Below are 11,967 nucleotides of genomic sequence, written 5' to 3' on the forward strand. Positions count from 1 at the left end.
TCTTATATAACTCATTTAACGTTTAAGCGTACGGGCACTAAATTCTAAAGTGATGATCTCATACAGATAATTGTCATTTGCATTTGCGAATTTCACAAGTCAAATTGTTTACATTTTATTGGCTTTATCATTCATACAATTGATTTTTAAAACAAATGAAATCAAAAGAATTCCCTGATGAGGCTACAAAAAACACAGAGATTTATAAATAAACATCGAGCACTTCTGGGCGCGATTGATGAGCTGCAAGCCGGAGATCGGGCAAACAATAATAATTGCTTATATTTATTTTTATGCGCCATTTGTTTATTTTTATACATTTTCTTAGTGATGTCACAGTGGCAGTCAGAAACAAGTTGTTCCGCTGTTTTGAGTATTGCGTGTCGTATCATTAACAATATTAAGAGTGATGAGGTGGATTGGATGGATTCGAGATCGGGGATCTCGGGCGGTGGATGCATAACAGCTGCCTCACGTCTGCTTCTCATGACAACGCCGATGGCGTGCGACCTTTTCATGATAGATTCATTTGTTTTGACGTCTCTGAAGCGTGTGATTCCGCTGGCGAAAAGTGGAAGGAAGTGTCGGATATTTCTAAAATATTGTGCACAAATATTTCCTTAATGAATATGTGTGGGAATTAATAATCAACGTAAAATCAGAATCATGGTTTTCTTAATGAGTTACTTAATACAAAAATGTTGGTGACTGTTTAAATTAACAAAGAGCTATCAATAAAATATAAAATTCAGCAGAAGAATGCTGAGATTTGAGCTAAGGCATTTATGTTCTTACTTGCGTTTCTTACAAAGATATACTTATGGCATTGGCTAAAACAAAACAGATACATTGCCTTAGTTAACATTCCAATAACAAATTACTTTCATATATTTTGTATACCTTTTCATTTTATTTATTTTAAACATTATCTTTAGTCAATATTTACACAAAACAAAATAAGCTTAACAAGCTAGGCACAAGAGAACGTTTAACGAATTGCAATTTGTGACAACAATAATACAGGAATATATACACAACTTGACTAACCAACTAAACTTATAATTCAATATTTGGTTATTTAGCATTCAAATCGAAAGATTTTGGCTTGCAATCTCCTTTTGCCACATTTTTTTGTGAGCAGGAATTTGAATTGGCTTAGTGGCCCTCAAATATTGACCGCCTTGGACAAGGGATTAGGTTCCCATTTGCCCATTTTCCATAACCTGAAGAAGATTATCTCCATGTGTTGCTATTTTTTGCTTTACGAGGCCGCATACCAAGTAGTCCTGTTGCTGATTGTCTCTTCGTCTGGCTTAGGCATTATCCAGATGTTACCGATGCCACTGTCTGAACTGAAGCGATTCGAGTCGCGATATAGCGAAAAACTGGGAGCCTTGCGATGCAGGTGATCGTTCTCTCGGGAATAGCGCTCCTGCAGCTTCTGGCGCTCCTCGTTCGCAAAGTTGTTGATCATATCCCGGATTAAGTCCAGCCAGGCGGCAATTTGCGCCGGATCCGCGGTGAATTCACATTCCTGCTGCTTCCTCCGCTCATAGTAGAGCGTAAATGACTTGGTTTTGGCCGAGATGCCAATGTGCTCGCAAGGATAACGTCCATGGAAGATCAGATTCTTGCCTTTGATCTCCGTGTAGATGATGCACTTGTCGAAAATGAAAACCTTGCTCCGGTAGCTGCGCTTTAGCTTGTGATCGAGCACCAGGAACTCGTTCACCTTGCGGAATTTGCCCTGATAGTAGACGTTGAACTGCAAAGTGAGTTGTTAGAAAAATTAGAAAAGTCGAATGAGGTAAGCTTTGTATAATTAATCCATACCTCATGACAGTCCACTATGTCATTGATGATCTCCGATTCATTGGTGGTGGTCAGCAGGAAACGCAGGCGCTTCTCCAAACGGCAGCAGGACTCAATTAGTGGCTTCATCACTATATCACGGTTCTTGAAGAAGGTCTAATTGGGGTTCGAAAATGTATTAATTTATTTGATAAGGTTATTATTAAGTTTTTCTTACATTGATGAACTGCGTCAGGAGCAAAGGATAACGAGCCATGCGTTGGATGGGTTGAACCAAAAAGCTATTGATGCCCAACTTATCATCGCGTTCCAGGCGAATGCTCTACAAAATTGGGCAAATAATATAGCAAATTACTTTATTTTTAATAGGGCATACTCACAGTGAAGTAGTTTTTGTAGAGATCGCACAGTTTGAGGGATTTTTGCTTGTTCATGGTGAAGATAACATATCCGTAAAAGCAGTTTTGCTATGGAATAAAAATAGCAATAAGTTTGTGATTGCTAACTTCACAATTTGTTTAAAACTCACATCTAGGAACTGCAGAAACTCATCGAACAAACACTTAAGATCTCGACGGTTGCGATGCAACATAGGCAGGAACTCATCCCGATGGAACTCTGCAATCTGCTCGATGTTACCAAACAGATCGTACTTCTTGCCACGAAGGCCCAGTGGCAGGTCCTTGCGCTGGAAGATGTTTCCATAGTTCTCGATACCCATAAACAGGTTATTCACATAGGCCTCCTCCGTTTTGATCAGCTCCTCCAGAATGGGATGCACGCACTTGTCGCTTTTGTCGCGCAGCTCAATCTCGACTTCCTCCTCTCTGAAAAACAAAAACAATATTTTAGTAAAAAAAAAAAATGATTGTTAAACTAAATAAATATTTAAGGGGCTATACCCAGTTAAAGCTCAAAAAAAAACCTATATATATTACTTGTATTAAAAATTATTTTGTTTAAAAAAATCTGCCTGTAAATTTATTTTCTCTGATTTTGTTTGGTTGTGAATAAAATTGTAGTTAATTGAATGAAATTATTGAAATAATGGACTTGGATGTGTCAAATAATAATACAAACTAGTCTTTATTCAAGTCTAATTGATTATTATTTTGATTACTTGTAGATTTTTTTGTTTTTAGTTAGTAGTTTTTAGTTAGTATTTTGAATAAATTACAAATAATCTTTTGATGTTAATACTTTTAAATGCTTAATACTCACTCCTCTTTTGGCTGATAGACTGAGTGAAACTTGCCCACCACATGCTCGTTGGTAGTGCCAATGATTTCAGTCTTTCGTCTCGGCGTAGAGCGATAGTTTCTGGGGAGGATGAGAGAGAGATTAGGGTTCGCATTAAAATAAATATAGTAAAGTATGAGTTATCTTTGGCTTAATGGAAATAAAAACAGCCCCGCGAATAACAATAACAACAACAACAAGTGCAGCAGTGATAACTGTTTAGATAAACCCCCTTTCGACTCGGTGGCCGTCGGATGAGTCAGCCTAACAGCCAAAAGGGGTGGTCTAAAGATAAGACCAGTGGCAGACAACCTTTAAGCAGCTCAAAAACAGGCCTAGATAAAGTTGAAAAGCATACATGTTTGCCCGGGGAATGATTCAGAGACCCCTTTCATCCCGCAAACTCCTGATTCTCCAAACGCGGATGCTCTACCCGAGGACGTTCCTTGTCCTCATTGAATATGAGCAGGGACTCCTCGAAAGCCTTGGCCGACCAGGTGACCACCATCAGTATGAAATCCAGTTGCGAGATGATGAACCAGGATATCATGATCAGCAGAAACATGGCCAACGCCGTCACAATGAAGCCCGTCAGCTGAAAAGGGACTTTGCCCAGTTGGGAGTTAGGCCAAAAGGGATTGAGGAGTTCGAGCTACAGACCCCGGAAGCACAGCCATCCAAGGATTCCACATCAAATGAGGACTGCGACATGCGCCAGTGGAAGGAGGTGCCCCCCGAAAGGGACTCCCTGTCCCCGTCAGCCTCGTCATCTCCCTGATTCAAAACATCTTCCGCATCATAGTCCATGTGGCGACCCGAACCTCTCGTTCTTCCCATTTTTTTACCACCCTCTCGGGAGGAGGAGAGCCCATCCCGATCCAGGGATCGCGTTTCGAGTGTCCTGCGCGAAGATCGGGAGCTGGAGGGCGGTTCAGCGCTGGCGGATCTGAAAGAGGGTCGAGATCTGGGCGCACTTGCCGCACTGTAGGCACTTCCTGCATCCGTTTGGGAGTCATTGTCGCCCAAATGCTTCCTCGCCGGCACCGCTGGCGGAATCTTTTTCTTCTTTCTCGTCCGCGGAGGAAATGGATCGTCCTTGGTGTCCGTACCCTGGGAAACGACAATTCTGTCCGTATAGACAATGGAGCGCTGCTCCCGTTCCTGCAGCGCCTCATCGGAGACTCTGCGATCCCGATATGTGCCGGCATTCCGCCCCACCTCCTGTTCCTCGTCCTTCTTGTCTTCGTCATCCATAGTCTGGCTGGAACTGCTTCAGTGCCACCGACTTAGAGAGATACATTTTACGTTTCTTGGCATAGTTCTCAAAACTAGAATAGACAACGAAATGCCTGCTCTGCTTTTAGAGTTACTTTTCAAACCGGTTGGCGAAAATGCTCCAAAACTCAATTAACACTTTGCCAATTAACCTACGAATAGTTGGGTGGTTTCTTTATGGGCAATCTCACATAATTTGATTTTGACACCGAAAAGGAAGCTGAGCGACCGCGAAATCTAGTTAATATAGATTGGCTGAAGGCCAGAGGCGGATTTGTTCTACAGAGCCCTTGATAAAATATACCAATGGCAAACTTTAAATATATATTTTCAATGTAATAAATGTCTACTGATTACATGAAATTTTGTCGTTAACAACGTCTATTAAACTACACAAACAAAAACTATTTTAGTTAAAAACGGAACTATTATTTTCTGTAAGAATACCCTTGTAAACAGTAATAATATAACTGTCTTATAATTTTTAATAACTTGGCAATTTTCATATTAATAACTTAAATCATATTTTTGAAGAGTAAAACAAATAATATAGACATTGAAGCTATTAGGTTCTCCGTTTAGAATATTTATGCTTGTTAAAATAGATATTTTTAGAGGGAACTATCTATTAGATAACACATTTAATTATCACACCCTATTAAAAAGACATATCTGAAAGTACTACATTCAAATATTTTAGTTAAAGTATAATGTATTTGCCTTTCGCCTTTTGTTTTAGTTAGGGAAAACTGTGTATTTGTTAACACATTTATTGACACACTTTATACACATGATATCGACACTCCTGATAACATCTTTCTTTATCTTTATCGCTTTATAAAGGCAAAAAACACAGCTGTACTTTTAACCTTTATGCTAACACGTTTTCCATTACGCATTCTAAATATTTATTCGCAAAGAGATAAAATAAAATAAGGGAATTTAAACACTGCTGCACTTGATAGTTTGTTGGCAATCTTTTAAGTCCAACGCGTCTGAAATACTTTATCATTGTGTTAACATTTACCTGGGGAAATCGTTGCGCATTTTAAACGGCAATGTGGGCTCTTCCTTGGACTGATCCGCGCTAATGGAACGCTGCACCTGGGTCTGCTGGTTGCTTGGCGACTCCTCCCCGACCTCCTGACTGACTGGCAGGATCACCTCCGAGATGGTGTCCGAAATCACATACTCCTCGGCGGCTGCCTGTGAATCCGTTTCAAAGTCCGATATCTGATCCACTTCGTCCTCGGATCGCACCTCGTGAATGCTCTCCCGACCTTGAATGCTGGGTATGGAGCTGCTGCGACTGCTGCCCAGTCCCACGAGGCGTATGCGACGTGGGGGCGTGACCGGCGGCGTGCCACGATCCCCGGCATAATCCTCAAAGGAGGGATGACGACGATTCTCGAGCAACTTAAGACTGTGCCGCTCCTGCTTCAAAAAGCTAATGTTTGTCTTCAGGGTCTCGAAGCGATGCACCTTCTGTCGGACATCCAGGAGGGCGGGATCCGGGGTTTGCGGCGACATGGGCGACTCCGGAGGGTCTTCCACACCACCGCCTCCGCTTTCCGTCGCGTGCATTTTGAGCAGCGAGCGGCGCTGGAAGGCGCTCTCCGTATCGGAATTCACGGAAATCGAGAGCTGAAACGAACTGGAGCTGGAGCTGCTCAGGGGGCTATCGATCCGTGCGGCGTCGTTGGACTCCGGATTGCTACTGGCGAGCGGCGAACTGCTATGCCGCTCCTGCTCCGCCGCCTGCTGACTTATCCGGCGGCGCGAGTTTCTCTTGGCGAAGTTGCGGTTGCTCAGATTGCGCTCCCGCCGGAAGGGCAGTGGGCTGAGATCTTCGTCGGCCATTTTGGCTGGTCGGAGGGGGGCCGATCCTCTCCAGATAAGCCTTATCTTTGTGCCAAGTACGCTCTTTCTCCGAGTTTTCCTGGGTCTCTTCGTTTAAAGGTTTCCACTTCACTTGCACTGATAAAAAAGTGGAATAGTAGAAATAAGTATGTGGCTATTGAAAATTGTAATTTACAATACAATGAAATGATTTAATATCTATTCCAAAAATAGTCAAACGAAATATATACAAAAATATATAAATGGTCTCTTAGATTGAGGGCTTTTAATTAAATGCTATTCTACTTCGTTTTCTTTCCACTGTCATTATCGTGGATTCCCTGAGCAAAATTTTTGATTCTCTGTTTTTTTTTGGGTTTTCCCCCGCCGCTCCAGTTAAATTAAATATTTACGAGCAGCTATTTACTTTTGGTTTTTTGTCCGCCCGCCAAGTGTATATAATGTTTATCTTATTTTTAATTTTATTTTTGTTTTAGCTTTTTTGAGCTGGAACACGTATTCGTATCTCTCTGCTTGTGTTGGCGTCAACTGTTGCGCTTTTTTGCCTTGCTTTTTATTCTTTTTTCTCGCTTTATTACGCTGCAAAACAGACATTTGTAATTAAAGCGATTTATCGTCAAAGCATTATAAATAAAGTATTAAAGTCGAGTGTACAACTAATTAGACATGTAGGGGGCAAAATGTTGACGGAAAGCGAATTTAAATTTTGACAAGGGATATAGATCATTAACGAATAGGAAATCCGATACAAAACCTTGAATATAAAAGTAGTGGGAAACAATATTATAAATGTAAACAGCATTTTAATTGTTTTTATCTGATAGTTGTTCTTAAAGAAGTTTTTAAAAGTTAAATAATGATGGACACTTGGTGTTTTTTATAACCCCACGCAAGAAATTTTGTTCAAATTCAAATTCTAATCCATCTACCCATTGCAGATGCTTAAATATTTGCATAGAATTTAACTAAGAGACAGCAAAGATTTATTTTTATGACAAATGACGTCAAGTTGTCGGAGGTTCGTGACGGAAAGAGAGAGCCAAATCGGATTGCTTTGGGTGGGAAAGGGAGGCACATTCTGTGTGTAGTTAATTATGTGTGACGTTCAGTTCGCTGTTTCTGCTGTTTTATTTGAGCAAAAAACAAGTACAAAGCACTGAAAACCGCAAATGAGGAACGACAAAAAGCAAATGAAGAGTGAACGGCTTGATAGAGGAGGAAGTACGAAGTTCCCTTTAAACAAAAGAAAGTAGAAAAAGTCGCAGAAATGCAACCTTTCGATTCCGGAATAGTAGCTCCCCATTTGAATGTGCCAGTATCAAAAGCACTTCAAATGTACAACTTTTTCCCAAAAAATCTGTGGGGTCGGCAAATATTTGTGCATATTTTTTTCAAAACATCACTTGGATTAATAGAGTTTAGAACTAGAAGAACCAACTTAAATTTTGTTACTATCTGTATTTCGATTGCATTGGAAACAAATGACAAAATAGTTAGATAAGTTCAAACACCCTTATGATTGGCTTTTGCCAATATGGTCTAAAATATCTTGCGTTATTTATCTAATCGGGAGTCTCATATTTGTGTAGTGGTTATAAAACTGTTTTATTGCTGCAATCAGAAAGTGCAGTTCCACTAAAAGGCTTTTCGGCCCTAAACTATAATATAAAAAGAACATTTATTATCTTCATTGACTCATTGAGTGCTTTTTTTGTCATTACGTGACCCTAGCCTAATATTTCAGGTGTATGGGTAACGATAACGGATTAATCTGCTTATGGAGAATCTTGGGGTATTTTTCAATCGTTATTAATAGACCGCAAACTGGTTATAGCCGCCTAATTGGGCATTTGGCGTCGTCACATGCAAGTTCCATTGTGTTTAACTTTGCGTACCTTTCAACTCGAGTGCAACAAAGGGTATATTGCTTTGATGATGAACTAAAACAAATAATGAACTTTTAACATGCTTTAAAGTCAAATCATGAAAGCATGGCAATTATTTGGAACTCCCTGTCGATCATTTTCTGATTCACTTCGTTATCATTCCCCATTCCAAACCCTCTTTATCGCGCATTCATAATATTCGAATGCGTTTTAAAGCCACTTGTAGTTATCTTCGGGGCCTATTAATTAACTTCAGTTATCAAGAACGGGGAAGTTTTTTCTTTGACTATCAAGCAATGTTTATCGAATCAAATCTAACAAGAATAGGTAAACAAATACATATACATGAAATGCGGAACCTTGAATTGAGCCACATTTTGATGATACGTTTTTGCGCCCATTAGCAAAGTCAGCTAACAAAATAGTTTCTAACGTCGTGTTACTGTTTAGTCAGCCGATTACAAAGATAAGGCCAAACAGAATAATGGCTAAAAGTGGGAAAACCGCTCGTTACTGACACGACTCAGTACGGCGACTCAGTACGGCGACTCAGTCCAAAACAGCTTTACAACCGAACTTATTCCAGAGAAATGTCACATTTTTTCGTTTATTAGCTTGATTTCAATTAGAGTTTGATTTTCAGGTTTTTCGCACAGTTCATAATTTTGTGGGCACGTGTTAATGAGACAGTTTTGTAAGCGCGTGTACAGGTTTATTTTTTATTTTAAATTCTTCACTATCTGCCATTCGTATTCGCTTGCCCATTTTGGCACTTACATTGTTCGGTTATTATCGGCTTTGGGTTGGTTTTTAAGGTCACGGTGCACGCTGCGTATACGCAATGTTGGCTGGGTTGAAAACCGTTCTTGGCTGCGATCGCCGAATACGATTGAACAAATTGAGCGACGCTCGTGTACGTTCGCTCACCTGCGCATTTGAATTCGCACTGACGGCGGAATTCGCAGTGCAGCAAGTGCGAGAACTATCGCCTCTCGCGATCTCCAAACTCTCTCTCCTCTATCTACATACACACAGCTGCGGTCAAAAAACTAGTGGTGGGAACAATAAAGTGCTCTAAAACATAACATTAATATAAAGAATAACATTTCTTTTAAACCTTATTTACCAATCAACAATCAGAAAACCTGTTCAGGGAAAATAATCTTAAATATTTAAAAATATTATTCCTATGCTAAATGAGAATTTTATTATTTTAATTTTAATATTTTTCTTAACAAAAAGTATGATATATATAAATATGTTAGAAACATTTTAAAGTTTCTTCTAATCTATGTTTAATTGCTTTTTCCTTAAGCTAAAAACCTACTATTGTTTTGACCGCAACTGTGTATATACATATATATATCTTTCCGCTGCCGCTGTCTGGTTTTAACTGTTTGCCAGGCGAGTTAGTTATAATTTTTTTATGCGCTCACCTTTTTATTATTATTATTTGTATTGCTCTCTCGGGCTTAGCGGTTCCGTTCTGTGTCGCATTTTCCACAGCAAATTATTGTCATAATTCTGCCAGCACCGTCGCTTTTTTTCATTCTTCGGCTTGCCTTTTATTTCTGGAGTGCAATCGCAGGCGGCATAAATTCTTAATTAGTCTAGGCCACACAGAAAACAATTGTGGTATTTTTAACACCTTCCTTATAAGCAAAGACAGTCGAAGCCAATTTTAGGTATATTTTTATACATCATCATGGGTGAAAATGACTTAGAGGAAAAATGCATAAATCGGGCAAACTAAAATCAGTTTAAAATTCTTCTATTTATGAATTAAGGTAGTTGATGAAGCTTCTATTTTATTGTTTAACTTTACAATTTATTTGAGTGTTAACCTTTCAAAACAATCTTTAATTTAAAGGTTAATGATCAATTGATGATAATAGTAAACATTACAAAAAGCGCTTTTAAATTTATATTTTTTCTTTTTATCAGTGCATACATTTTTTGGTCTACTCCAAGAAAGCAAGTGAAAAAGAATGCAAAGAAAATTCCCCCACAACCAGGCAGTCTGGCAAACGAACCTCAAAATCGAAAACGAACCGAAAATTTTCCTGAGTAACTAGCAGTGCGCCAAATAAACTTCGGACTTTTCAATCTCAGGGAAAATTAAACTGGTGAGTTGTTCGCTGTGATTTGTCATATATTTTTCACCTGTTTTACTCGATTATGCAGTCGTCAGCGAGTTTGAAATGTCTGCGCTATCGACAGTGATTGCCATATCTTATCAAAGTGGGTCTACTCGCAATCGAAACAGCCAACACACCAAACTCTGAGCGGAATACACGCCGTCGCATTAAAAGCCACAAATCGGTCATTTGCCGTGGATTTTGGCTTAATTCTCCGAGAACTCTGGGCTCAGTTTTCTGGAGGCTTTTTCTGTTTTGTTACTTTTGCACCGTTTTGCTTATCTTGCACATTTTCGAACGTTCTCCGCCCGGCCAACAACACAAAAAGTGGCCAAGTCGCATGGAATGCTTTCCTCGCAGTTGTGGGAGTCCCATGTTTTTGCAAACTGGTGAAGTCGATGGGGTTTTATTGTATTCAATTGGGTAGAACACATTGGGAACCACATTGGCTATCAGTGAATCATACTTTTCGCCAGTAGTTGGATTACTTTAGATTTTTAAAAGTATTCGTCTGATAAGACTACTAAAATTCTTAGATTAATCAATACAATTTGAGAGCAACATTTTTACCAGGCTTTTTTGTATTTATCCCGAATTGTACATGATGGTTTCACAGTACATTTTTTATTGATTTTTAAAGTAATTTCTCTAAACTCTAAAAGTGACGCCACTTTTTAAATATTTTCAGTTCGCCTTGCCATTCGTAAATTCGCCGTATATTTATGCTAGTGAAGCAAACAACCAAGTCGAGTTTGCTACCTAGTAGGGTCTTTCACCTATCGAACGTTATCAAATACTGCAACCAGATTAAGAGTTGCCAGACTTTAAATGTACGTAAAAGTTTTATATTGTATACGTTATTTTGCTGTACGTTACTTTTTAAAAAAGTTTGTTTGTAACAGCTACAAAAAAATTTGTTCCGCCAAGTACCAGCATTCATAGACACTTTTCTTTTACATACGTGTATTTTTTAAAATTTATTTTCCACTATATTTCATTGCTAAGGACGGAATTCCTTAGGATTTTTATAGAGGTAAAAACAAACTTAAAAATCTATATCCGAAGTAAATTTTAAAAGTGCCCTTTGTTATAAAATTGATAATGATTTTAATACAATTAGGCTTAGGCTGACAACCCTGCGTAGTGAACCTGACGCTTCCCACATAAGTAAACATCTAAGATCCACTCGAATTTCGTCGCAAGGCACCGCCAGTTGAGATCGATCTAAGGCAAAGTCCAGGGCACCGCCATCGAATGTTGGGCGTTTCAAATTTCCTGGCTGCTTAATTCCCGGTTCCCCACTGTCTCTGTTTATATTAACACAAGTAATTTGATTTTGCCTTTATGGGACAAAAATTCCTGCAAATGTGGGAGGATGATGATAAAATGAGAAAGGACTATGCCCCTCCCTATACATGTTTAAGAAGGATAATAGTTTTAATAGTTAATAGTTATTTTCCACATACCTTTTGTTGGCCAAGATAAACAAAAGATGTTAAGATGACTGGAATTGTGTAATTGCAAAAACTATAAACTATTTTCTTCACTAACTTTTTTCCTTTGGCCGGTTTTAAGTTAAAAAACAATATTTAAATAAAAGTAAATTGATTTTATGATATGTAAGTTTCGTTGAAAATACCTTTACAGCTATTACTCGAGCTATGAAAAGTAAATAAAGAAAATATTTTATTGTTACAAAAATATTTAAATATACCTATACCTCTCCTCCGGAAGGTGATTGCGGAACCTATTGAATA

At 38.9% G+C, this 11,967-nt stretch overlaps 2 protein-coding genes across 2 annotated transcripts; both read right to left on the bottom strand.

Moving 5' to 3' along the window:
* Nucleotides 1-284: 284 nt before the first annotated feature.
* LOC108144771 (kalirin) lies at nucleotides 285-9,007 on the bottom strand. The gene is made up of 8 exons (XM_017269881.2): nucleotides 8,850-9,007; nucleotides 5,354-6,303; nucleotides 3,034-3,132; nucleotides 2,342-2,639; nucleotides 2,193-2,279; nucleotides 2,030-2,134; nucleotides 1,834-1,968; nucleotides 285-1,765 (listed from the first exon to the last, which is right to left on the bottom strand). Exons 2-8 carry the CDS (start codon nucleotides 6,184-6,186, stop codon nucleotides 1,262-1,264), a joined length of 2,061 nt encoding a protein of 686 aa, XP_017125370.1. The 5' UTR covers nucleotides 6,187-6,303; nucleotides 8,850-9,007; the 3' UTR covers nucleotides 285-1,261.
* On the bottom strand, nucleotides 3,142-4,795 carry LOC121466848. Its single transcript, XM_041707461.1, has 2 exons — nucleotides 3,712-4,795; nucleotides 3,142-3,646 (listed from the first exon to the last, which is right to left on the bottom strand). Exons 1-2 carry the CDS (start codon nucleotides 4,303-4,305, stop codon nucleotides 3,443-3,445), a joined length of 798 nt encoding a protein of 265 aa, XP_041563395.1. The 5' UTR covers nucleotides 4,306-4,795; the 3' UTR covers nucleotides 3,142-3,442.
* Nucleotides 9,008-11,967: the final 2,960 nt, after the last annotated feature.

This window comes from Drosophila elegans, unplaced genomic scaffold, assembly GCF_018152505.1.
Source record: "Drosophila elegans isolate 14027-0461.03 unplaced genomic scaffold, ASM1815250v1 contig_183, whole genome shotgun sequence".
Classification (NCBI taxonomy): Eukaryota; Metazoa; Arthropoda; class Insecta; order Diptera; family Drosophilidae; genus Drosophila; species Drosophila elegans.

Bases quoted from the DNA above. Each gene is read 5' to 3' on its own strand.
- LOC121466848 (XM_041707461.1), bottom strand. From the start codon at position 4,305: ATGGATGACGAAGACAAGAAGGACGAGGAACAGGAGGTGGGGCGGAAT. The intron at 3,647-3,711 runs GTCTGTAGCTCG...GTCCCTTTTCAG, and splicing joins TGGATGGCTGTGCTTCCGGG to CTGACGGGCTTCATTGTGAC.
- LOC108144771 (XM_017269881.2), bottom strand. From the start codon at position 6,186: ATGGCCGACGAAGATCTCAGCCCACTGCCCTTCCGGCGGGAGCGCAAT. The intron at 2,640-3,033 runs GTGAGTATTAAG...TTTGTTTTTCAG, and splicing joins GTCTATCAGCCAAAAGAGGA to AGAGGAGGAAGTCGAGATTG. The intron at 2,135-2,192 runs GTGAGTATGCCC...CCAATTTTGTAG, and splicing joins TCTACAAAAACTACTTCACT to AGCATTCGCCTGGAACGCGA.